Source organism: Podarcis muralis, chromosome 2, assembly GCF_964188315.1.
Source record: "Podarcis muralis chromosome 2, rPodMur119.hap1.1, whole genome shotgun sequence".
Lineage (NCBI taxonomy): Eukaryota > Metazoa > Chordata > Lepidosauria > Squamata > Lacertidae > Podarcis > Podarcis muralis.
The window spans coordinates 104457413-104484633 of record NC_135656.1 but is presented as its reverse complement, the minus strand read 5'-3'; the positions used below and the strand labels follow the sequence as shown (position 1 = coordinate 104484633).

The 27221-nt window shown below is 47.3% G+C and overlaps 1 protein-coding gene across 1 annotated transcript; it reads left to right on the top strand.

Annotated features, from left to right (window-relative positions):
- Nucleotides 1–1497: 1497 nt before the first annotated feature.
- LOC114591924 (uncharacterized) lies at nucleotides 1498–24112 on the top strand. Its single transcript, XM_077925129.1, has 4 exons — nucleotides 1498–3051; nucleotides 15780–15883; nucleotides 21359–21557; nucleotides 22842–24112. Exons 2-4 carry the CDS (start codon nucleotides 15812–15814, stop codon nucleotides 23429–23431), a joined length of 861 nt encoding a protein of 286 aa, XP_077781255.1. The 5' UTR covers nucleotides 1498–3051; nucleotides 15780–15811; the 3' UTR covers nucleotides 23432–24112.
- The last annotated feature ends 3109 nt before the right edge of the window (nucleotides 24113–27221 follow it).

Sequence of the window (27221 nt, the reverse complement as noted above, 5' to 3'; positions counted from 1 at the left end):
GACCTTTCGATCGGCAAGTCCTAGGCGCTGAGGCTTTTACCCACAGCGCCACCCGCGTCCCTTTACCTTTACCTATGCCCAATAGCAGGTGGGATGAAAACATCATAGGCAGAGTGTGAAGTTGCAGTTATCACAGCCTCCCAATAACAACAACAAAAAAGGGGGGAAAGAGGAAAGGAAAAAAATCTCTGCAATGTAGTTTGCATAACAGGCAAATCAAAGATAATCATGCAAATTAAGTGTGCTTTTGGAGCAGCATACTTCATTTGCCTAATTTCTGGAAAATACTTCATCCCTTCTCCTACCAACCAACAATCTGAAACAGTAACAGGAGAAGCAAAAAGTGTTTGCCTGTTTGCATTGTTCAGGAAGCAAGGTTTTCTCAGAGAGCATTTATTTTAAGAGTATATATGCAGCCCATCAATAAATATTAGTTTTGGGGTGGTCAGTAAGGATCCTTCTGTCCACTGCTCCTCTTTGCTCATCCCTAGAGGATCCCTATTACAACTATGGATGTATTTACTTTAGCAATGTGCTGGGCATTTCATGGAACACAGGAATAAAACCATCCCTACAGAATATCAGCTTGCCCTTTGTTTTTGTTGGCATCCTTCTGTCTCGAGAGACAATAGCATGCACCGCTGGGGGTGAAGTCAAATCACTGCAAGTACCAAATTGGCCTCCCTGGGGCGCAAGCCTGGGCAGTGTATAAGGAGGTCCTGGGATTCCCAGATTGTTAAATTGTGGGTGAACATATCAGACAACACAGCAATTCTTCAAACAGCTCTTGTTTATTCACAGGCCAGAATAGAACTGAACTGAAGGGTTCAGCCAGCCTGCTTATATAGAGCTCCACTAGAACGCAACAGTAACCACTTTCTGTAACTATCCAATCACTGAACGTCACTTTCAATCCCTTATTTGCATATGTGGACCTGAGTGAAAACTATCTACAGTATCCCCCGGCTGGCCCAGGGTGAGAACTTCTGTACATAACACAGACGACAATACCAGCCTCTGATGATGATGATGATGATGATGATGATGATGATGATAATAATAATAATAATAATAATAATAATAATAATATAATAATAATAATAATTTATTTATATCCGCCCTCCCTAGCCAAAGCCAGACTCAGAGCGGCTAACAACAGTAAAAATAGCACAATTTACATAAAACCACAGTCAATTAATTGAAATACATTCTAAAATCAGTTCAGAATCAAATTAATGGCAAGCATTGGGCTCGAGTTCTATGAAGATTACAGAAGGAGAGAGGGGGTCAGACTGTGCCTTGGCCAAAGGCCTGGTGGAACAGCTCTGTCTTGCAGGCCCTGCAGAAAGATGTCAAGTCCCGCAGGGCCCTAGTCTCTTGTGACAGAGTGTTCCACCAGGCCAAAAAAGCCCTGGCTCTGGTTGAGGCCAGCCTAACCTCCCTGTCAGGATCTCCAAGATGTTTTTATTTGAAGACTGTAAGGTCCTCCATGGGGCATACCAGGAGAGGCGGTCCTGTAGGTATGAGGGTCCTAGGCCGTATAGGGCTTTAAAGGTTAAAACCTGTTAAGTTGTGGGTGAACATATCAGACGACACAGTGATTCTTCAAACAGCTCTTGTTTATTCACAGGCCAGAACAGAGCTGAACTGAAGGGTTCAGCCAGCCTGCTTATATAGAGCTCCAGTACAACGTAACTGTAACAATTTTCTAAAACTATCCAATCACTGAACGTCACTTTCGATCCCTTATTTGCATAACTATCTACAGTATCCCCCTGCTGGCCCAGGGTGAGAACTTCAGTACATAACAAAACCAGCACCTTAAACCTGTGGTCCAAAGGAAAGCAGGGCAATACGTTTGGCACCAGCTTGGAAGGAGGTGTACAAGGCGCCATCCAACCGTCTTAGGGAGTCCACTATGAATTGTGTAGGGTTTACTCCTTAGCTTTTTCTTCTCCCAAAGATATCCCTCAAGGCAGCAGAGGTTTAGGACCAGAGTTTTCCTTCTCCTGGATGGGCTACCTTCTCAGGTTGACGAGCCCCATCTGCCCCTCACTTCCTTCTACAGCAAGTGAAGAATCTGCCTTCTTGACCATTGGACCCAGGCTTGGCCTCATCCACTCAATCTGCTACAGCTTGTCTTTGCATGCAGAGGAAGTCCCTAACTCACCGAGGGTTTGAGACCCATGCTTTAAACTTATCTTGCATACGCACGCAGTCTGGGTGGGGATGAGCGTGGCTGATGTGTAGCTTGGGGAGGGGCTCAAGGGCCAGATACAGGCGCCAGTGGCCCTCAGCTCCCTCATCCCTGTGCTTAAGGCACAAAACCAGGCTACGCGTACAAAAGAGGCGGCTGCTCAGCTCGCAGAAGATGAGCCTGAGCTTTGACATGGATAATTCTGGATGGGATCCAAAGCAATTAAGTTTATAATGGCTCAGGTTGTCTAGCTGCTTTTGATGGGCCTAGAGTGCATCCTTCACTCAAGAAAGGCATATTGGGGTGGTAGAGACTCCCCGCTTGCCCGCTGCCTTCAAAAGGCCCCCTTGGTTGTGAAATGTCAGAGTGTGCCTTTTATATGATATTTGAATTGACTTAAGCCGAGGTGGTAGTTCCACAATGGCATGAAGGAGCTTGCTGTTCCCACGGTAACGAAGAGTTTCTCCTGTCCCTGGGCGATCTGGTAGCTAAGATACCTGCAACCGCTAGGCTCTCCCCTCCTTTTCAGCCCTTCCGCCCTAGGTTGGCTGAAGTGTTTGCGCAAGAGGGGAGGCCGTTGCTTTCTAAAGGGAACGGGCCTGGATGAAGGGCAAGGCAGCACCTGTGCTGTTGACACAGCCCTTGGATGCTTCAATAAGGAAATAATTATTATTTGCATGCCACCGAGAGTCCAAACAAACAGTACAAAGCTCTCCCTCCATCCAAGACCAATCCCAGGCAGGGTCACCCATTTCCATGGGGAACGAAAAGAGGGACCGCAAACTGCTGGCCACAGCTCCTTTGCTCTCCCAACACCTGAGTTCCAACAAACAGAGGAGGCTAAGGACAGGCTGGTAAGCAGAAAGACCGTCTCAGAGTTCCCTTTCTATTATATTTCAATTTCAGTTCAAGCAAAGGGGGCTGTTGGAGGTGGGGCATGGGCATAGCCAGGATTTATTTTAGGCTTTATATTGGGGGGGCGCGGGGGGCGCTGTGGGTAAAAGCCTCAGCGCCTAGGGCTTGCCGATCGAAAGGTCGGCGGTTCGAATCCCCGCGGCGGGGTGCGCTCCCGTTGCTCGGTCCCAGCGCCTGCCAACCTAGCAGTTCGAAAGCACCCCCGGGTGCAAGTAGATAAATAGGGACCACTTACTGGCGTGAAGGTAAACGGCGTTTCCGTGTGCGGCTCTGGCTCGACAGAGCAGCGATGTCACGCTGGCCACGTGACCCGGAAGTGTCTCCAGACAGCGCTGGCCCCCGGCCTCTAGAGTGAGATGGGCGCACAACCCTAGAGTCTGTCAAGACTGGCCCGTACGGGCAGGGGTACCTTTACCTTTACTTTTACTATGTGGGGGGGGGGGGGACCGAGTTAACTGCGATGCAATTGGTCAGTTGGTTAAGTATTTTTATTTATTTACTTGGTTTAGAGAGGCAGCTGCACCCGCCCTAGCTACATCCATAGTTGGGGAGAAGGATAAGGACCTGGAGGTTGTGATACAAAGGCGACAGTTCTGTGCCATCCAGGAGTAGCCAAACTTTCCTTGCATTGCACCTCTGAAAGTGTGTTCAAGGATCATTGGAGGAGAAAACAGAGCACCAAGTGCTGTTTGATTGGCTATCCAAACAATTGGGTGGAACTTTTGCAACGCTGTTAAGCTTTTAAAAAAGAAATTGGGCTGCCTTTTAGCTGGATCGAACAAATTTCAGGATTTTTAAGGACTGGGTAAATCAGGGGTCAGCAAACTTTTTCAGCAGGGGGCCGGTCCACTGTCCCTCAGACCTGGGGGGGGGCAGACTATATTTTGAAAAAAGAAATGAATCCCTATGCCCCACAAATAACCCAGAGATGCATTTTAAATAAAAGCACACATTCTTCTCATGTAAAAACACCAGGCAGGCCCCACAAATAACCGAGAGATGCATTTTAAATAAAAGGACACATTTTACTCATGTAAAAACATGCTGATTCGTGCACGGGCCAGATTTAGAAGGCGATTAGGCCGGATGCAGCCTCCGGGCCTTAATTTACCATGGGGTAAATTAATTGAGGATAAGGCTATCTGCGGCTGCTAGGCCTGATGGCTATGCTCTGCCTCCACCCTGAGAGGCAGTAATAATGCCCCTGACAGGAGGGGAGGGTGCAATTGTGTTTGGGTCGTGCTAGAGGGGTTCCCATAAGCATCCGGATGGCCCCTGTGAGAACAGCGGGCTAGAGTGGCGGAGCCCCTCTTAGGTTCTCAACCGTTGGGACGAAGCCTCGTGGAGATCTTGCATTTAGTAGGGCTGCAATGTTGAATCATTGGTTGGTTAGATTAATCAAGTTAAAAGCATTTACTTGACTGAAAATATGCCCCTGATTAATCGAGGGGGCCTCATCTTACGTTCTTAGATTGCAAGTGAACAGGGGTGCCAACTTGAATAAAATATCACACACACACACCCCGCTTAATCAATTACAAGTCACGGCGCACACAGACCATTTGAACAGCAATGCCCATCAACTTGGAGGGGCCCTCCTTAAATATTTTATTGGGGAGGGTCGAAGGGACTTTGGCCCCTAGGAGTTGGCTCCTATGCAAGTGAAGTGGGCAGCAGATTTTAAATCTATCTATCTATTAGAATTTATAAAATCAGCAGCTGACAAGCACCGCCTTAAAAGACACTTTCTGTTTTCTTTCTCTGTTTGTTGCACTGGCATGTTCTAGAATATTCTCTCAGGGTATCTCTTATGCCAGCCACGAGTCTTACATTCTGCTAGCGTAGCAGAGTTTCTACCATATCCTATAGCCCAAGGGTGGGAAAGCTCTCTCCCCCCTAGTACTTGTGGGCAGCCTTCTAGTGGGGGGCACATGCCAATAGTGGTAATTACTAGATAGAGAGAAACTGGGTAGCACAATTCATGTGGCCCAAACAAATAATTGCTCTGTAAAAGCCATATGACCAATCTATTCATTTTAAGCACCTTTGCGGGGGGGACCCCAAAGATTTATATTTGTGCCTGTTTCACATAATCCTAGCTTATAGGTGCTTTGAGTCATATTTTATTTTTGCTTGCCCTTTGTATCTAGGATGCGCTTGGTTAGAAATTCACAGTCACTGCGATAAATACCGGTGCCATTCACGGAACAATGGCAACGGTGGCACCTGATCAGCACAGATATTCTTCAAAGCAGCACCCACCAGCTACACCAGCTTTGGGAATATTGTGGCTGCTTTGGAACGCTGGAAAAAGATAACGTGTGTCTCTGTTGTGAGAAGGAAACAAATTACTGTACGCTTATCAGTGGATGTCACCTGCTGGCAGGAACGAGATAGGCAGATCAAAAAAAAGAAAAAAGGAGAAGTTCACTGGGCTCTGAGCTGGCAGGCAGGGTTGGCAGCTATCAGGAAAGTAAGAAAGTTTCAGTGTTCTGGGACACATGAGGCAGGTCCAATGTTGCTGGGTGTCCCTGGTTTCCAGGCACCGCTCACCTGTGGCTCCTAGAAGCTATCAGCATGTGGCAGCAGCCACACCTCGGGAACGGCTTTGACTGGCCCCCTAACCCAGGTGAGAGTAGCTGATGGGTCTCAAACCCTCGGTGAGTTAGGGACTTCCCTTGGATGCGAAGACAGGTTCTGGCCGATTGAGCAGACAAGACCAATAGTGGGTCCAATGGTCAAGAAGGCAGTTTCTGCCCATGCGCTGTAGAGGGAAGTGAGGGGCAGACAGGGCTCATCAACCTAGGAAGAAGGTAACCCACCTAGGAGAAGGAAAACTCTGATCCTAAACCTCTGCTGCCTTGTGGGACATCTTCAGAAGAAAAAAAGGCTAAGGAGTAAACTCTACACAAACTTGGAGTGGAGTCCCTAAGACATGGGTAGGCAAACTAAGGCCTGGGGGCCGGATCTGGCCCAATCGCCTTCTAAATCCGGCCCGTAGACGGTCTGGGAATCAGTGTGTTTTTACATGAGTAGAATGTGTCCTTTTATTTAAAATGCATCTCTGGGTTATTTGTAATAATAATAATAATTTTTATTTATACTCTGCCCTCCGCAGACAAGGCCGGGCTAACAAGCAATAATAAAAACAAATTGAATGAATACAACTTAAAAACAAGATTAAAATACATCATTAAAATATTGAAACATTAAAATATTAAAATGCAGCGTCATCACAGGAGGAGAAGGAAAAAGAAAGAGAGGGAGGGAATCAAATTGACTCCAAGCCAAAGGCCAGGTGCAACAACTCTGTCTTTCAGGCCCTGCGGAAAGAAATCAGATCCCGCAGGGCCCTGGTCTCATGAGGCAGAGCGTTCCACCATGCCGGAGCCAGTGTTGAAAAGGCCCTGGCTCTGGTTGAAGACAATCTAACTTCTTTAGGGCCCGGGACCACTAGGGTGTTGCTATTTATGGACCTTGAGGCTCTCCGTGGGGCATACCGGGAGAGGCGGTCCCGTAGGTACGAGGGTCCTAGGCCATGAAGGGCTTTAAAGGTCAAAACCAGCAACTTAAATCTGACCCTGTACTCCACCGGGAGCCAGTGCAGCTTGAAAAGCACTGGGTGAATATGCTCCCATGGCAAAGACCCCGTGAGGAGCCTCGCTGCAGCATTCTGCACCCGCTGGAGTTTCTGGGACAGCTTCAAGGGCAGCCCCGCATAGAGCGAATTACAGTAGTCAAGCCTGGAGGTGACCGTCGCATGGATCACTGTGGCCAGGTCGGGGCAGGAAAGGTAAGGGACCAACTGCTTGATGGAAGGTGGAAAGTTTTGCAGAACTGGTTTCCTTTGGGAGAGAGTATTGGAGCCTTCTGGTTTGTTTGTTAGCACCGGCTCATTTTCAGGTTGAGAAGTAATCACTGCAGGCTCAGGAATTCCATCAAGCTCCATACACACTTGCTGCTTCTGCCCAGCCTCTGTGGAAAACTAAGACAGGGGGCGGCGAGTGTGGGGGACTCCCTGGTCCTGAATGGGGTAACTGTGCCCCTGAAGAACCAGGTGCGCAGCCTGGGAGTCATTTTGGACTCACAGCTGTCTATGGAGGCGCAGGTTAATTCTGTGTCCAGGGCAGCTGTCTACCAGCTCCATCTGGTACGCAGGCTCAGACCCTACCTGTAGGCTGAGCCTAGTCCATGCCAGGGAATCGTTAGCCCGCGTCCCCAGATCCAGAGAGAGAGCAAAAGAAAGCACCAGGAAAGATTCTTCTTTGGAGGAAAGCAGTTTATTATCTGTGCACACAGAGACAGCCAGCAGAATAGATTCTGGAAGACTGGCTGCCCAGAAATACGCCTCTGCAGACTTTCTTATACCTTGAGAAAGCTCCCTCCTTCCTCCCCCAAACGCCCCTCAGAAACTTCCCCAATCAGCTGGAAAGTTTTCAACTTATTTCTCTATATGGAATGGCATGCCTATTATTGCTAGCCTTCTAAGCAGCCCCCTCGCTGGCCAAGCGTCCTGCATCCCCTCCTCCCGTCTCCTATCTTGCATTCCTAAAAATAAGAAAGCGAGGGGCCCTCTTTTGCAGGTCTGGCTATCTCTTGCTAGCTGCTAGCTGACCTTGCATTCCTAAAATAAGAAAGCGAGGGGCCCTCTTTTGCAGAAATCAAATTAGCTCAGAAATTTACTTAGATCCAAGGTACAGGGAATATAGAAAATCCTTCTTAGGTACAAGGTATAGAGAGCATATAGAAAGCAACCCTTCCCTCTCTCTTCACTCCCTCCTCTTCTTATGAACAACCTAATACTTAGGTTCGTTCTGGGGTAGGGGTCTATAATCTCTCATGAAAGCAATCACGCGAGGTCCCATCATGCGAGACATTATCTTCTCCATCATATTTTGCAAGCATTGCATCAAGCAGGGAATACAAAAGCAAAGAAGCAATAGAAGCATTATTGGGCCTATCATCATGGTAAATATTCTCCCCATCCATCCACCATCGGGCAACCAAGAATATAACCAATTCCACGGATCACCTTCTGTAGTTTTTAGCGGGTTTTCAGCTATCATTGTTTCCATGTGGTCAATTGTGGCCGAAATGCTGACATTATTATCTGGGATAAACATGCAGCAATAAAAATGAACTAGCACACAAACTCCTCTCTATGTTGAAGATGTTACCAATGGGAATTCCATGTAGCATCAAACCTGGCCGTTTAGCATAAGGTGGTATGTGCATACACAGCCAACAATTGGAAAGATTTAACATTGTGGTGAACTTCCTCAAGGGTGAGAGCCTACCGGTGAGCTGATGCTCCCACTATGTGGGTCAACTTTCCTACTAACCCTGTTGGGTAGATTGAACTCTCGAGCTGCCTCCCTACTGACCAGGGCATATGGAAGCTGAAATCCTGGGGTGGCAATTCGTACTGGTACTTGTTTAGCAATTTCAATGCACACCTGGTTAAGGCTCCCACCCCTGCAGTACTTGCATTAAGATAGGTTCCGTCCCATCTATCGCCTGGATTAAGATTAGAACCTGGTCCATCAGATGAGGTTGGTACAGTGCTCTACCCCCCGGATAACAGTTGATTACCCTCCCACAACAGCAAGAGCGGTCCAGAACTCGATAGATTTCGACCGTCTCTGCAACTTCCCGTATGAGCACTATCCACGCGTGCTGGACAGTGGTGTGGAAGAGGAGCCACAACGGGGTAGTGGGATGTCTTAATATGGTAACCTCATCAAACCCCAGTTTCCAATAGCCAATGAGCACGCCATCTCTTACCACCGGCAAGACGAACCAGTCGTAGCAGAGGCCAGCAGGCCGGTAAGGGCGGTATGGCTCAGTGGGGTCAGGGCTGTGGGGCATAGGGCAGATAACAAAAAAAGAAAAAGTCCTTATGAAAATATTAAATGTCCTGGTGGACTTCCTGGATTAGTCCCGGCACGGGTTTTCACGTTGGGGACGCTGCCCGCGGGCGCCCCTCCCATCCAATTCTTCAGCTGTGCGTTGAGATATCAGCTTCCGGTGTGATATCAGCAGAGCGGTCGTCTGCCAGGCATCTGGAGATAATCAGCCGAAGGGAGTTCTCTGGATCTGGTGTAACTGTCCAGTTTGAAATGGCTTTCTTTACTAAGTAGGGTGGACCCACGGGGTGATGCCAGCAACCTTCACAGCAGTAGGTGTAGAAAGTAGCACAGTGTATGGTCCCCTCCAGCAGGGCTGTAGGGGGGGGGGCTCGCTGCCAGTCTTTCACCTACGCTTCGTCACCTGGCTCGAACTGATGCAGCCAACACACAGGGGTTGCGAGCCTGGGTCCACCTGTCGAGACAAAAGAAAACTCGGAAAAATATCTGGACTTAATTATTCAATTGCATATTCTGACATATGGGACCGGTCTCCTAAATACAATTTCAAAGGGTGACAGATGGGTCCGTTTTGACGGGAGACTGCGGACCCTGAATAACGCCAAGGGCAACATGGTCACCCAATTAGACCCGGTCTCCTGTGTCAGCTTGGACAGCTGATTCTTTAGAGTTCTGTTCATTCTCTCTACTTTTCCAGAACTCTGGGGTCTATAAGCAATATGCAGCTTCCAGTTGATCTGGAGCGCTTTTGCCAGTCCCTGCAGGACTGCATGAACAAATGCTGGTCCATTGTCAGATCCTATGGACCTTGGCAGTCCATAGCGAGGGATGATTTCCCTAAGCAGGCACCTGGTTACTTCAAATGCCTTTTCAGTCTTTGTGGGCCATGCTTCGGCCCATCCGGTGTAGGTGCACACTGCCACCAGCAGGTAGCGGTGCAGTCCACAACGGGGTAATTCAGTAAAGTCCACGACAAGATCTTCCATAGGTGCAGTTCCACTGTGCTGAATCCCTGGGGGAGCCAGTGGTCCGGCTCTGGGATTATTCTTTTGACACAGCAGGCATTTCCTGGAGATCTGGGCTGCCAGTTGGGAGAGGTGGGCTATATAGAAGCATTTTTCCAGCTGCTTGGTTGTAGCATCTGGTCCTATGTGGGTTGAATCATGGTATCTCTGAGTAACCTGCCGAGAAAGGGACTCTGGAATCCATATCCTGTCATCAGGGGTAAGGTACCATCCTTCGTTGGACAACGTCAACTCCTGAGCGTCTGCAGTGTCCCTTTCCTGCTTTGTATAAGCTGGCTTGTCAGTGGTGCTTAAAATCTCTTCTGGGACCAGTGCTCCAATAACCAAGGCGGGGGCCAGTTCCCGGGCTGCTTCTTTGGTCACTTTGTCTGCCAATCGATTTCCTCTGGCCACTTCCCCTGGTCCAGTCTTGTGTCCATAACAATGGATAACTGCCACTGCCTCAGGCTCCCATACAGCATCCAGAAGGTTCAATAAGGCTTGCGGGTGGGCCACCTGGTTTCCTCTGGAGGTAAGCAAACCTCTTTCTTTCCATAAGGCTCCATGGGCATGTAAAGTCAGGAATGCATACTTAGAATCTGTATAAATGTTTATCTTCTGTCCCTTTGCCAGGCTCAGGGCTCTGGTAAGCGCAGTTAGCTCTGCCAGCTGGGCCGATGTTCCAGGTGGGAGTGACTTTGCTTCGATCACCTAGTCTTCCAGGGCTACCACTGCATAGCCTGCTTTCCGCTGTCCAGTCTCAACAAAGCTGCTTCCATCTACAAACCATGAAGGCCAGTGGGGGTTTGCCTCATCTTTTAGGTCAGGTCTGCTGGAATATACTTCATCCATCACTTCAATGCAATCGTGCATCTGCTCCTCACCTTCTCCTACCGGCAACAGGGTAGCTGGGTTGAGGGCGGTGGTAACCTGGAACTTCAAACGCGGGTGCAACAATAGCATCTGGCACTTTCTCATTTTTGCTTGGGAGAGGAAATAGGTACCCTTCATGTCAAGCAGAGCTGGGACTGCATGCGGGGTCACACAAACAGTGTCTTGGCCAAAAGTAAATTTGTCTGCTTTGTGCAGTAGGGTGGCTACTGCCACTACTGCTCTCATGCATGGCGGTAAACCTTGTTCTGTAGGCGTCAGGCGCTCAGATAGGTATGCCACGGGCTGCTGTCAGCTTCCCAATTTTTGGCATAGCACTCCCTTTGCTGTTCCCTGGTCTTCATCCACAAATAGGGAGAAAGGCTTCTCATGATTTGGGATGCCCAGCGCTGGTGCTTGCTGCAATGCCTTTTTCAAATGCTTGAAGGCATGCTGTTGCTCTTTCCTAAGCGGCCTCGCCCTCCTCTTCTTCTCCTAACGGTGGACTTCCCGTCTTCAGGGCCATCAACTTCTCTGCCTGGTACTTCTCCTTTTTTCTTCTGGGTCTCTTTTTCCCTCTGATTATAAGTGGTTTGGGCTATTTTGCCCTTCAATGATCTGATAATCCCAATTCAGTGTATTTTCAGGATATCCTGCTGCAACAGCTTGATCTCCTGCGCTCCCTGCGCTCTCATGTGTGTTCGGGCTTCAACATGGATGCGCCTAGTCTCTTCTGTAGTTAGCAGGGCATCCATCAAATATTGCACATCATAAAAAGTGGGGTTGTATGTTTTTTTTTTTTTTTTAAATTTCCTCAAACAGCTTAATTATTTTTGCTGGGTTTTCCTCAAATGAGGGGTTTTGGTTCCTCCAATTACAAACATCTGCACTAGAGAAGGGTATATGCTGGACCGTGTAGGTCCGTTCTGCTGCCGCTCCATTAGCCCCTGGAGGTCCTGGTGGGTCATAAACCCTTCGGAGGGGCATTACTCCGACCCCACCCTTTTTCTGTGCCTCATGGGACTTATGGAAGGCTGCCCTGGTTGCTGCTTCTATCCATTCCCTCTGCCATTTCTTCCCTTGTGTTGAGGAGCATCCTGCTGCAGCCAACACGTGGGGGCTAACATCCACTTCTTCTGCATAGGGTTGTACATACTGTTGCAATCTCAAAGACTGATACTGAGTCCACTTTCTTCCCTTCTTTGCTAACTCAACCAATCCCTTTACAAATTCCTCATCATCCTCTTCTTCCTCTTCTGATTCATCAGCCTTGGGGGGTTCAGGCTGGGGGCCAACTCCTCCCGGTGCCTGGGGGCCTGGGTCCAGGGGAGGGGCAGTTGGTGGAGCATAGGGTGGAGGTGGTTTAATGACTTCCCCCTCCTCTTCTTCTGGGTCTGGTATCACTGGGGGCCTTTCTGACTTCCCTGTCGGTCGAACTGCACAAACTGTACTTTGTGGGGCGTCGCCTCGGCAGGCTTTCAACCACGATGGGTTCTTTTCTACATTGCCCTCCGAGGGCCAGTTAGTTTGCTGCGAGGGCCAATCAACCTCACATAATGTTCTCATCCTCTGTTTCCTCAATTTGATTCCCCAATCATCCTGCTTTGTGGCTGCTTTCCAGTTGATTAAAAAGCATTCCAGAGGACTACATTGGCTTGCCCCAGACCCCATTTTCAGATACTCTGCCCCCAACAGGTTGTAAATTCTTTCACACTCCACACACTACAGCCCTACAATCGCTCGGCCAAGGGGGACACTAAGCCCTGGCCCACACTTGACAATTCAGTCACTAGGGTATCTGACATGCAACATACAACATACAACATACAAATCACATCAATATAATTTCAACATGTAACACACTAAACACACCAAAATAACTTCAGCATGCAATACACAAAACACACCAAAATAATTTCCCCTCCTTCTTCTGTTCCAAATTTTTGCTGGTGGCACTCTCCTGCACAACCAGTCCCCTTTATTCCTGGTGGCTGGCACTCTACTGCGCAGCCAATCCCCTTTTTACCAAACCTTACTGGTGGCACAACACTGCCACGCCCTTTTTTCCCTTCCTGGCTGCACTCTACTGCATGACCAGGTGAGGCTGATCAGGCCTCGCCCTTTCCGTCGGGCTGCCCTTTCCGTCGGGCTTACCTTTTCCGCTGCGGATTCCCTTCCCCTTGGCGCCGTCCTCTTTCCTCCCTCGACCTGGGTCCTTGCTCCGGAGCGGTGTGGCTGGCTCCCCCCACAAATTGGCAGGGTGCACGTGGAGCCTGCAATCGCCGATCCGAGCTGTCCACCGAGGTCGAGCCTGGCTCTCCCCAGCCCTCTGAGGTGGGGCAGATTCCCGGTCAGGGAACCAAGATGTAGGCTGAGCCTAGTCCATGCCAGGGAATCGTTAGCCCGCGTCCCCAGATCCAGAGAGAGAGCAAAAGAAAGCACCAGGAAAGATTCTTCTTTGGAGGAAAGCAGTTTATTATCTGTGCACACAGAGACAGCCAGCAGAATAGATTCTGGAAGACTGGCTGCCCAGAAATACGCCTCTGCAGACTTTCTTATACCTTGAGAAAGCTCCCTCCTTCCTCCCCCAAACGCCCCTCAGAAACTTCCCCAATCAGCTGGAAAGTTTTCAACTTATTTCTCTATATGGAATGGCATGCCTATTATTGCTAGCCTTCTAAGCAGCCCCCTTGCTGGCCAAGCGTCCTGCATCCCCTCCTCCCGTCTCCTATCTTGCATTCCTAAAAATAAGAAAGCGAGGGGCCCTCTTTTGCAGGTCTGGCTATCTCTTGCTAGCTGCTAGCTGACCTTGCATTCCTAAAATAAGAAAGCGAGGGGCCCTCTTTTGCAGAAATCAAATTAGCTCAGAAATTTACTTAGATCCAAGGTACAGGGAATATAGAAAATCCTTCTTAGGTACAAGGTATAGAGAGCATATAGAAAGCAACCCTTCCCTCTCTCTTCATACCTGCCCGCGGACTGTCTCGCCAGAGTGGTGCATGCCTAGTTATCTCCCACTTGGACTACTGCAATGCGCTCTACATGGGGCTACCTTTGAAGGTGACTCGTGGCAGCTAGACTGGTGATTGGGAGCGGCCGCCGGGACCACATAACACCGGTCCTGAGAGATCTGCATTGGCTCCCAGTACATTTCCGAGCACAATTCAAAGTGTTGGTGCTGACCTTTAAAGTCCTAAACGACCTCGGCCCAGTATACCTGAAGGAGCGTCTCCACCCCCATTGTTCAGCCCGGACACTGAGGTCCAGCTCTGAGGGCCTTCTGGTGGTTCCCTTGCTGCGAGAAGCCAAGTTACAGGGAACCAGGCAGAGGGCCTTCTCGGTAGTGGCGCCCGCCCTGTGGAACGCTCTCCCACCAGATGTCAAGGAAATAAGCAACTATCCTATTTTTAAAAGACATCTGAATGCAGCCCTGTTTAGGGAGGTTTTTAATATTTAATGCTGTATTGTTTTTAATACTTGATTGGGAGCAGCCCAGAGTGGCTAGGGAAACTCAGTCGGATGGGCGGGGTATAAATAATAAATTCATTATTATTTATTATTATTAAGGGTGGAATCCTGCACTGCGGATATGCCAACTGAGGGGCTATAGGAGGAATGTGGGACCCAGAATTGGCTGGGGATGCTGGAAACTGTAGTCTAAAACATTAGGAAGGGTCCAGGTTGATGAAGGCTAGCCTGTAGAATATGGTGGAAGAGTTGTTAACAATTATAATCATAATCATTTATTACTTACTCTGGGTGGCTTCCATCAGAATATTAAAAACACGATAAAATATCAGACATTAAAAACTTCCCTAAGCAGGGCTGCCTTCTGATGTTTTCTGAAAGTCAGACAGTTGTTTATTTCTTTGACATCTGATGGGAGGGCGTTCCACAGGGCGGGCGCCACCACCGAGAAGGCCCTCTGCCTGGTTCCCTGTAACCTCACTCCTTGCAATGAGGGAACCGCCAGAAGGCCCTTGGCACTGGACCTCAGTGTTCAGGCTGAACGATGGAGGTGGAGATGCCCCTTCAGGTATTCTGGGCCGAGGCCAGCCGTGTTGTTTTAGAAGATTTACACCCCACTTTTCAGCTAGAATCCTCAAAGAAGCTAGCAAGATCTATAAAACACAACAGAGATGCCCCAAGAACCACATGTTCTCTTACATACAAACTAAAACAACCAGCCCCGCGGAACCAGCAGTGCCACAACAATTCTACAGCCCCACAATCTTTCCAAAATACAGGTGAATATTTGCATAAGCAGCATTAATCTGCCTGATTTCTTTGAGTCCTAGGATCTGTGAAACAATTGGGAGTACTTTGTTTTGGAAACTGGATATTTTTAGACCTTCCTTTTAATCTCTGTCTTCCCACACACTCGGTTCCCCTCCAGTTATCCGAGTGCACACACTCCTGGCCTTGAAAGGACGATGACTAACTGCACATCACTGCCTCCCCTTTTCTTTTCTGTGGATCCCGGTAGAAAAATAAAAAAGGGAAACATAAATACTGGGGGTTGCATCCGACGTTAGACCCACTGAATATAATAGACACAATCAACTTAGGTTAATTAATTTCATCGGGTCTGCTTCAACGTCATGCCATGCAGGGCTTTCATACCACTTTAAACAGTTTGGGAACTGTAGTTTATTAGGGGTGTTGAGAATTGTTAGAAACTTCCTATTCCCCTTTCAGAGATCCAGTTGTCAGAGCTGCCTGGGAAGAAGGATTGATTGGTTAAACCACTTCTGGGAGGGGAACAGGAGTCTCCTCTGAGCACCCTTAAACTACAACTCCCAGAATTCTTTGCAGGAAGCCACAACTGTTTAAAGTGGTATCATAGTTGTGAATGTGGACCATGAGTCCCCTTGATACAGTTTCGGCTCAATGGCCACCTTCCCGTTCTTTTCCCATAACATGTAGATTGGATGAAGCCGCTTCTGTGGTGACAGGAAATGGACACGGACAATTTAGCCGCAAGCCTCCAGCTCACCACCGAGCAAAAGAACAAGGAAACACCGCCTGAGGTATGAGCAAAACCCACACATTCGCTTGTCAAACCCTCGTTTCATCAATGCTCCGTGTGGACTATTATTAATCACCACCTGCTTTTCAGAGGGCAAAGTGCCTGTTTCAAAACTTCCTCAGGAGAAACTTGCGGAAGTGGTGTCTCTCATTTTGCAGATAAAGGAGCTGGAGTTTACACACAGAGACCTAGAGCAGGAATTAGGCCCTGCATCTCTCAGTCGCAAAACCGAGGTCCACTCTTAGTTTGCACGTCCTGAGTGCAAAGAGGGATTTACACCACAGCTGGGGTCTAGACCAAACAACTGCATTGGATGAAATAGCACCCACTAACTTGGGCAAAATGACCCCTTATACTTGAAACCTTACATAAGCACTAGCCAGTTTAGCAAGGAAATTCATCCAGGTACAGAGACTCAATGTGCCTAAATGGGAAGGAGAAGCAGGCTAGGAGTGGAGTGCAGTAGTCTTGTTCATGGTCTGTATTTTTTTTAAGCTCAGTGGCAAACAACCTGTCTTAGAGAGCTTCTGCCAGTCAGAGTTTACCGCACTGGGTTGGTTGAACCAACGGTTTGGCATTACAAGGCAGATTCATATGATATGAGCCGGTTGCACACAGACACACAACCCTCCAAGTGTACCAGGAGCAAGGGTGTTGTCTGTGGGCTGCAAAGGAGAGCTATATGCATGGGACGCTTTCTCCAAGTGCCAACTCTGACATCATTCCCAGCCAGGTAGGGGGGGTTGCTGTTTGGTTTTATGAAGCATTATCAAGCCATGTTGGATTGTTTTACGGGGAAGGAAAATATATAGTTAATGCGAAAGCATATGTGGTTTTTTATTTTGTGTATATCAGCTGTACATTGTGCATCGCCTTGAGATTATTTACGGAAGGTGATGAATTAATTGCAATTAATTGTTATTATCGTCAATAATGCCGCATGTAAACGTTTGGTCAACCAAGCTGGAAGTGTGAATGGGTCCAGGCCTGCAAGCAAATTCTCTTGGCAGCCATTGCTAGTCCAAATGCACTCCAGAAGCAGGCCTGAGAAAGGAGAGGCAGCTAGATAGGACAGACCATCCAAATACAGTGGTACCTCGGGTTACATACGCTTCAGGTTACATACGCTTAAGGTTACAGACTCCGCTAACCCAGAAATAGTACCTCGGGTTAAGAACTTTGCTTCAGGATGAGAACAGAAATTGTGCTCCGGTGGCGCGGCAGCAGCAGGAGGCCCCATTAGCTAAAGTGGTGGTTCAGGTTAAGAACAGTTTCAGGTTTAGAACAGACGTCCGGAACGAATTAAGTACTTAACCTGAGGTACCACTGTAATAAAATTGCTCTTGACAAATAGGTGATGAGGTTGAATGATAGAATTAAAATAATTATATGTACACAATGAAGTGGAGAGGACAAACCAAAGCAATGGCTTTTTATAAAACCTGACACCAGTTCACCACAGCGCTGCTCCTGGGAATGACATATTGACTCAAATAATGTTTGCCACAAAGGTTTCCTCCTACCTAATGGAGCTATTGCTAAATAGCCATATTTTCTTCTGGTTGCCTAATTATTATAATTACCACAGTGTTATAATTGTTCTGATTATGATCATTACAAGCGTGTGTCAGGGTTCAGGGTGTCCTATGATTCTTGTCTTGTGTTCTCTGATGTGCAGGACTTTGTTGGGTGTTGTGTATGCGCTACAGATGTTCAGCTGAGCTGTCAGGCTCACCGCAGGAAACAATTGTGTAGCGGAGGTAGCTTTTACTTAGCATACACAAGCACACACACAATGTACGCACACTATTTACAGTTGCTACAAGAAGTTCCACTTTTTGAGCCTGGAGAGGATGCCAGCTTATGAAATCAATGCTGAGACAGAGTCGGCATAGCAAGTGCAAAATGCAGAGGCTAACAAAGTCCTGCAACTGCCAAGAGTTCTTCGAGTCCAAGAAGCCTTGCAAGTCGTCCATCTTCTCTCAGACAAGCTCTTCTCAAAGCTTACACATTTTCACAGGTTATTTCCAAGAATTTCCAGTCTCCCAACAGATTATCCTGTACTCCACAACAATGAATGCTGTAATTTGAGTCCTTATCTACCCAGTGCTATGTGCTATTTTTTCCAGCGACTCAGATAAGACAGTCACAAGATGCCTGCAGCTGTACTGTGGGAGGGGGAAACACCATTTCTGCAGACTGGTGGAGAATTAACCATTTTTTCACTTTCCTTAACAGTCATGAGCATGTACAGTCATGCCTCGGGTTGCGTGTTTTCGGGTTGCGGACACACCAAACCTGGAAGTACTGGAACGGGTTACTTCTGGGTTTTGGCGCTCGCCCATGCGCAACAGCACTAAATCACGCTTTACACATGCACAGAAGTGCCGAATCGTGTCATGCACATTATTTACAGTTGCTACAAGAAGACACAGGGCTGTGGGTTGCAAACATGCCACCCGCATGGACCACGTTTGCAACCCAAGGTTCCACTTAATATGCCTCCTCCTCCTCCTCCTCCTCCTCTTCTTCCTCCTCCTCCTTCTCCTTCTCCTCCTCCTCCTCCTCCTCTTCTTCTTCTTCTTCTTCTTCTTCTTCGATCACTCGTAGCCAAGTAAGATTGTCTTCCATAAACACAGTTTTAACAATGAGTCCGTAAGTGACTGTGGAAGCCAATTCTGGATCCACACGTCCTTCCACAGTGGGGACATTGGTTTCCGGATGGGAGTTGATAATCCAGTCAGGGAAAAAGGGAGGCAGACTATGTTTAGGGCACCTTTTCTAGCCCTTCCCCCTTTTCGGGGTGAGCAGAGTGGATCCTAAAAGGGGCTTCTCAGTCATGGATACAGCTGCCGAACTGCCTCGTTCCTTGAGTCAGAACGACTGAATCTGTATCCACCGCCCATGTGCCGGTTCATGACTAGGGTCTTCCAGATTTCATGATCCTGCCCCTGTTACCATTTGTCGATCGCCATGGGCCTTTGGAAGACACCTGTGCGTGAATTTGTTTTATGTGTGTAGATCAGTGCACGCTGACCAACGCACAGTCTTCGCAGTAGGGCTCTGTTCTGATGGCATGAAGTAGTCACGACAAACCGATAGATTCCTATCTGCTGCAGCCTTCATCCGTCGTCACAGCCGTTGTAACATACAATGGTGCCTCGCAAGACGAAATTAATTCGTTCTGCGAGTTTTGTCGTCTTGCGATTTTTTTCGTCTTGCGAAGCACGGTGTCGGGAAAGCTTTGGAAAAGCTTCAAAAATCACCAAAGTCTTTAAAAACCTCATAGAATCATAGAGTTGGAAGAGACCACAAGGGCCATCGAGTCCAACCCCCTGCCAAGCAGGAAACACCATCAGAGCACTCCTGACATATGGTTGTCAAGCCTCTGCTTAAAGACCTCCAAAGAAGGAGACTCCACCACACTCCTTGGCAGCAAATTCCACTGTCGAACAGCTCTTACTGTCAGGAAGTTCTTCCTAATGTTTAGGTGGAATCTTCTTTCTTGTAGTTTGGATCCATTGCTCCGTGTCCGCTTCTCTGGAGCAGCAGAAAACCTCTCCCTCCTCTATGTGACATCCTTTTATATATTTGAACATGGCTATCATATCACCCCTTAACCTCCTCTTCTCTAGGCTAAACATGCCCAGCTCCCTTAGCCGTTCCTCATAAGGCATCGTTTCCAGGCCTTTGGCCATTTTGGTTGCCCTCCTCTGGAAACGTTCCAGTTTGTCACTGTCCTTCTTGAACTGTGGTGCCCAGAACTGGACACAGTACTCCAGGTGAGGTCTGACCAGAGCAGAATACAGTGGCACTATTACTTCCCTTGATCTAGATGCTTTACTCCTATTGATGCAGCCCAGAATTGCATTGGCTTTTTTAGCTGCCGCGTCACACTGTTGGCTCATGTCAAGCCTCAAAAAAGGCTACCACACCGCGTTCTATGAGTTGCTGCTCGAACTCAAGTCGCAACTGTATTAACGGTGTTAAGAAAAAGGAAACAAACTTGCAAGACGTTTCCGTCTTGCGAAGCAAGCCCATAGGGAAAATCGTCTTGCGAAGCAGCTCAAAAAGCAAAAAACCCTTTCGTCTAGCGGGTTTTTTGTCTTGCGAGGCATTCGTCTTGCGAGGTACCACTGTACTGCTTGTTATCATCCGCCCGTTCTGCCGTTGAGGACTTCTTGGATCATTCTTTGTCTAGCTCCTTCCCTTTGACCTTACCGCCTTGGGTGACCCTGCTGGGAGTACGAGATTCCCAATGGCTTTGCTCACAAGGGTCATAGGAACATGCAAGCCCACACAACAAGGTGATGATCCAGTGAGTGGGGGTAGTCACTGTGTCCCCCTTGTACTGGTGCCTTATGCTGGGAGTTGTGTTGCCCTGGCATAAGATAGGGTTGTCATACATCTGGACATAGCTGGGATTCACCCGTCGAAAATGGCATCTGGGTGAAATTTTCAAAAATCAGTTAAAATGGCCGGGGAAAACCCAGGCAATGTGGCAGCTCATATCGGAAGTGTCCAGATTTTCACTTCTTGAAATATGGCAGTCCTGGCATAAGATACTTAAGTTGTGCATCTACAGTGGTACAATTATACGAGACCAAAAATGGTGTGACCAGATGACTTAACATCCTGCTCATCATTCCAGGATTGTGGCTATCCCTGTAACACAACAGCCATCTTGATGAGACCATAGGATCAGGGTGCAAAGGGTGCAATTGCACTCCTATTACAGTTGCACCTTGGATATTGAACACCCTGGAATTCAGACATTTTGGCTCCCAAACGCCGCAGACCCAGAAGTGATTGTTCCGGTTTGCAAATGTTCTTTTGGAACCTGAACGTTCGACGGGGCTTTTGCAGCTTCTGATTGGCTGCAGGAGCTTCCTGTAGTCAACCAGAAGCTGCGATTTGGTTTTCGAATGTTTTGGAAGTTGAATGGACTTCCGGAACTGATTCCATTCGACTTCCAAGGTACAACTGTACATTGAAAGTCTCAGTGGAATCAGTAAATGAGTTTAGGTTTAGAGCAGAGAGTTGAAAAGAGACAAAGGCACACCATGATCAATAGCTCATGATCAATAGCTCACACCCAGTACTGATTCAGGACTTTGAGCTAACAATCATTTCTTGTTCAGTGTTACTAATTCCCAGCTACCCCTCTCCCAAATTGTTTTCCCTTGTCAGCTACCTCCCATATTCCGCAGCCTTGTAGCAGATCCCCCCCCCCCAATCATGGGAACTGTAGTTTCCCCCAAGAGCTACAATTCCCATCACCCAAAACAAATTACAGCTCCCAAGATTCTTGGAGAAGTCAGGTGCTTTAAATGTGTGTTGGGTGTGCTTTAAATGTATGGCATGGATCTGCCATTGGTTAATTGGAAAAGTAGCTGTATGTTTGTTGGCTTTGAGAAGTTATGTTTCCCCTCCTCATCCTGGCTTCTTGTATTAAGACTTATTATTTTGCCTTTAGTTGAGCCCTATACCTCATTCTGAAGGCACCTCAAAAGACGATGAAGATTTTTTCTCTGGGCTAAGCCCAGAAGAGAAGGAATGTCTAGAGAACTTGCTGCAGACAATTGACTCCTTGGATGAGGACCTTTTAGATGATGATGATGAAGAAGAAGAAGAAGAGGAAGAAGAGAGTCATCAGGAATTGGCAGAACCACTAGGTGAGATGAAATCAAACCCGTTAACAAAGATTTGTGGACGTCTTCTAGAAATGTAGCACTACAAATCCCATCAACCCTAGCAAACATAGCCAATGGCCAGGAATTATGGGAGCTGTAGTTCAGCAACATCTGGAGGACCAAAGGCTCCCCAGCCCTGATCTACAGCACATAGGCCAGCTGGCTGGTGTAGCGAGGTCCATTCTCATGTGGCTTCCTGTGATTTGGCTGGTGATTTTCATTTAACACATTAAAATCAACATTTTCTTACTTCTCTGCCCCCACATCCCATGCTCACTGATGCCTACAGTCCTTCCTGTTGCTTGCCTGTGTGAGGGGGTATATTTCTGCTCCTCTACTGTCTCCTAGGCCCCCAGAAGCACTCTGCCTTCCAGTCAAACTAGTGGGAATGACGTTTTTGGCGTTCCATGCCTAATCTTTAATCCTTAGCACTTAGAATGGTAACTGCCACAGGCAACTGCCAACTTCAGCCCACATACACAGTAGATGGGTGTATCTCTGTCGCGCACACATGGCCCCAAACATGGATCTTTCCCCATTAAATCAGCTTTCCTCAGCCTGGTGTCCTCCATATGTTTTGAACTACAACTCCCATCATCCCCAGCAAGTCAAGTGGCAATGGGCAGTGATGATGTGAATTGTAGTCCCAAATTTTTGGAAGGTACCAGTTTTGGGAATCCTGCTTTAGATCTGAAATCCAGTCATCATCGCCCCACTGCTTTCTGCCTTCATGCTTGATGTGCTTACTGTGGGGACCATTGGTGTAGTATTTGCATAGCTGCAGCAAATACCATATTTTTTGCTCTATAAGACTCACTTTTTCCCTCCTAAATAGTAAGGGGAAATGTGTGTGCATCTTACGGAGCGAATGCAGACTGTGCAGCTATCCCAGAAGCCAGAACAGCAAGAGGGATTGCTGCTTTCACTGCGCAGCGATCCCTCTTGCTGTTCTGGCTTCTGACATTCAGAATATATTTTTTCTTGTTTTCCTCTTCCAAAAACTAGGTGCGTCTTGTGGTCTGTTGCGTCATATAGAGTGAAAAATACGGTACATTTGCCACAACCATTGCGTTGGGGTGGACCATATCTGGCTGGGCTGGAAGGGAGAGAGTTCTTAAGGAAACCTCCAACCTCTTTCCTTAGAATCATAGAATTGTGGCGTTGGAAGGAATCCACAAGGTTGATCTAGCAGTGCAGGAATCTCAGCTGAAGCATTCGTGACTTTCTGCAGTCGGCTTTCCTCACTCATGTTGGTTGTGTGTGCAGGCGCTGAGGACCAATGCAAGGACGGTGTTGACTCCAGGATGCAGCAAAATACGCCTGTGGAGGCAGCCTCAGCCAGGCCCGGTTCTCCTCACCCTGCCCTTTCCAAGATTAAAATGACCAAGTCCCTTTCGGAGGAATCAGCTGACATCACTCTGAGGAGGAGCAGGCCCAACCCTTCTCCTCCCAAAGCCAGAGGGCCTCATAGATTGGCGGAATCTCACCCTGCTTACTTCAGGAAGTTTGACACAATAATGAGGTCAGGGGTCAACGTCCAAGAGCTTCGCTCTCGCTTCCTCCACCACCTTGACAGCTCCACTGCTGTCAGAGGGCCAACAGAGGATGCTGCAGGAACAGATAAGCAGCCCTTGCCATTTCCTGGAGGCCAGAGGTCCCCTAGGGATGAAGCACTGCAGAAGCTGGGCCTCTTCCAGAGAATTTCTAGTGTTCCAAATATGAAAAGTCCTCTGGGGCCCACGGTGGGCCAGCATGCCCAGGATTCACAGGCCGAAAGCCTGAACCACATGGGAATGGCAGGCTCCACCAACACCATGGGAAAGCCTGTGAAATATTGCACACACCCCAGTCTCTGAGAAGTGAGAGACTCCAGGCGTTCCAGCCCTGACCCAGGTTTTGGTTTCCTTGGAATGAAGGCCAGTGGAGGATGTGTGGTTAGGATGTGTGGTTTTATTTGCACATGTATATACAACCTAAGCATAGGATGGAGGGACTCACAGCATTAACAGTCCAACAGATCTTGCTTCCCCATTAGGTTTCCAGAGAAGACCCAAAATGACCAGTTTGGGCCCCACGCACAGAGCAAGACCTGTCTCTGTCTCTCCAGCTTCCAGCCTCAGATAAAACTCACCCACCAGAACCAACTCCCCTGGCTTATTGCTCCCCTTCCTAGGACGACATGGCATGCAGCCAGGTGAGGTGAAAAATGGCCCACCCATTTGTATCTATGGCAGTCTCTTAGGACATGTAAATGACGGTGCTTCAGGGCTGGATTAGGACCTTTAGAGGCCCTGGACACTTAAAAGGTTTTGGTGCCCCCTTACATATCTAATTCAAAACATAAACAATGATAAAACCGCAAAATTAACTTTTATTTTTTGAAATGAAATGAAGCCTACAGTAATATGGAAAGCAATGTTTATTTTTGTATACTTCCACTTTATTTATATTTGAAAAAAATTCTCCTGTGTTTTCTAATGCAAAGTGTTTGATCAGATCTTCATTCAATAATCATTAATCTCTATTTTTACTATGTTTTTTTTTTGTATATACATATATATGTATTTTTTTCAATTATTTTGGAGGCTTTTTTTGTGGAACCTGGTTCAGCGACACCATTTGTTCCATGGTAAATCCGGCAATGGGAATTTCCCATGGTGCCCCTCTTCCCTTGATGCCCTAAACACACACGTATTTTGCTTAATGGTTAATCCAGCCCTGCAGGTGCTTAACAGTCCAGCCAAGGCCATTATGTTGTCTGACCAGTTCAGCGGCCTCTTCTACTTGATTCTAAACCTCCCCAGTGACAGGATCGCTGGTTCAGAAGAAACTCTTGACCATCCCCAAGACTGACCCCCTACAAACCTACAGCACTAACGATGGCTACTGTTCAAGTACAGGTACTTTCTTAGGTGTGGTTGGGCCAAAAGGCGGGTTGCAGAAAGAAAACGGACCTGCAGAGTCCCAAGAGGCTCTTTGCAAACCCCGTCCATTAGCTGAGAAAACAAGCGGCGTGGGCTCCTCTAGTGTCGAAGAGAAACTTCCAAGTTGCTTCTGCAAGATAGCCTGTAATTAGTGCAGAGAGGCAACTCAGTAAGCAAGACACAATGTATGATAACACATCTGATATTTTTAGACTTTCTCATCCTTAAGGAGCTACTCCCTGATAGTCCGTCGAGGTGGGCTGTGTGAAAGTGTTGGATTTCATTGCTAGACTTCATGATGCCTGACATGTTTAGTGTTGATTTTTGTTCTGTTTTCATTTTGCATGTGCTCTTACCCATCTGCCATTGGTTAGCCTTCCAGTCCAGAGATCTGTGTACAGCTTGTTTTCCTTCTTGTTGTTGTGGAATAATAAAATCTGCAATCATTGTGGCCAAAGATTTATCTTCTGATTTGTTCTTATGTGGAGATTGTATTTGGCGCAAGGGATTCTCTAGCATTAATCGGTACATAGAATCATAGAATCATAGAGTTGGAATAGACCACAAGGGCCATCGAGTCCAACCCCCTGCCAAGCAGGAAACACCATCAGAGCACTCCTGACATATGGTTGTCAAGCCTCTGCTTAAAGACCTCCAAAGAAGGAGACTCCACCACACTCCTTGGCAGCAAATTCCACTGTCGAACAGCTCTCACTGTCAGGAAGTTCTTCCTAATGTTTAGGTGGAATCTTCTTTCTTGTAGTTTGGATCCATTGCTCCGTGTCCGCTTCTCTGGAGCAGCAGAAAACAACCTTTCTCCCTCCTCTATATGACATCCTTTTATATATTTGAACATGGCTATCATATCACCCCTTAACCTCCTCTTCTCCAGGCTAAACATGCCCAGCTCCCTTAGCCGTTCCTCATAAGGCATCGTTTCCAGGCCTTTGACCATTTTGGTTGCCCTCCTCTGGAAACGTTCCAGTTTGTCAGTGTCCTTCTTGAACTGTGGTGCCCAGAACTGGACACAGTACTCCAGGTGAGGTCTGACCAGAGCAGAATACAGTGGCACTATTACTTCCCTTGATCTAGATGCTATACTCCTATTGATGCAGCCCAGAATTGCATTGGCTTTTTTAGCTGCCGCGTCACACTGTTGGCTCATGTCAAGTTTGTGGTCAACCAAGACTGCTAGATCCTTTTCACATGTACTGCTCTCAAGCCAGGTGTCACCCATCTTGTATTTGTGCCTCTCATTTTTTTTGCCCAAGTGCAAAAAAGTTCATCTTGTTTGTTTTGGCCCAGTTCTCTAATCTGTCAAGGTCGTTTTGAAGTGTGATCCTGTCCTCTGGGGTGTTAGCCACCCCTCCCAGTTTGGTGTCATCTGCAAATTTGATCAGGATGCCCTTGAGTCCATCATCCAAGTCGTTGATAAAGATGTTGAATAAGACCGGGCCCAAGACAGAACCCTGTGGCACCCCACTAGTCACTCTTCTTCAGGATGAAGAGGAACCATTGATGAGCACCCTTTGGGTTCGGTCAGTCAGCCAGTTACAAATCCACTGAGTGGTAGCATAGTCAAGACCGCATTTTACCAGCTTCTTTACAAGAATATCATGGGGCACCTTGTCAAATGCCTTGCTGAAATCAACATGTGGGTGGCAGAAATCAGAAGTAAAGGAAAATGCCCTTAGTCCAGTTGTTTTATTTATAATTAAACACACAAGAGACAGAGATTAGCCTTGCTAATATGAAGATGTTCAGGTTTTTCTTTACTTCTGCTTTTTGTCTTATGAGGGACCCACATGTTGTAATTAGTGCTAGAGATACATCCATGTAATTGATAATGTTTACATGTTCAAAAGGAATTATGGAATCGTAGAGTTGGAAGAGACCTTGAGGGTCACACAGTCCAACCACCTGCATTGCAGGAATCTCAGCTAAAGCATCCATGACAGATGCCCATCTAACCTCTGCTTAAAAACCTCCAAGAAAGAAGAGTCCACCATCTTTCAGGAATATTTGTTCCATTGTCAAACACCTCTTACCATCAGAAAGTTTTTCCTGATGTTTAGTTGGAATCTCCTTTCTTTGTAATTTAAATCCCTTGGTTTGAGTCCTACCTTCCAAAGCAGGAGACAACAAGCTTGCTCCATCGTCCACGTGACAAACCTTTAGATAATTGAAGATGGAGAGCACAATATTTATATACTCAATACATTCTTACTCCAAGCAATCTTTGGTGCAATTTGATTATCTTTTTGCACCTAGCAAGTCTAACCCGTTTAACTTCCCAATTTGTCTGTTTCATTCATTTTATTTTTATTTATTTATTTATAATATTTTAATGAAAGTTTTCTTGGTTTACAAAGGTATGCGCAATGTCTCATTTTTCAAGTTGCATTTTCCATAGGTCAGTTTCATTTGCCCTTCATTCAAAAAGCTCAGGGGTGGAATAAATTGTCCTCCCCCCCCCCTTTTACCCTCACAACAACTCTGTGAGATGAGATAAGCTGAATGATGTGCATGTTCACTTACTTCAGTCTTTGTCTGCATGAAACCTTCGCCATTTTATCTTAATAGTGTAATCCTGTGCATGTTTGCTCAAAGGTAATTCCCACCGTGTTTAGGACTGCAGCCTGAGAGTACAAACAGCAGACACTTTTCTTCTCCTCCACACTTTTATTTAATGTGCAGCAGGAAAATAACTCGGGTGAACTCA

What these genes read in the sequence shown, in the direction of transcription:
- LOC114591924 (XM_077925129.1), top strand. Translation starts at nt 15,812, where the DNA reads ATGGACACGGACAATTTAGCCGCAAGCCTCCAGCTCACCACCGAGCAA. An exon ending in ACAAGGAAACACCGCCTGAG is followed by an intron (nt 15,884 to 21,358) that starts GTATGAGCAAAA and finishes TTTTGCCTTTAG; the next exon opens with TTGAGCCCTATACCTCATTC. An exon ending in GGAATTGGCAGAACCACTAG is followed by an intron (nt 21,558 to 22,841) that starts GTGAGATGAAAT and finishes TTGTGTGTGCAG; the next exon opens with GCGCTGAGGACCAATGCAAG.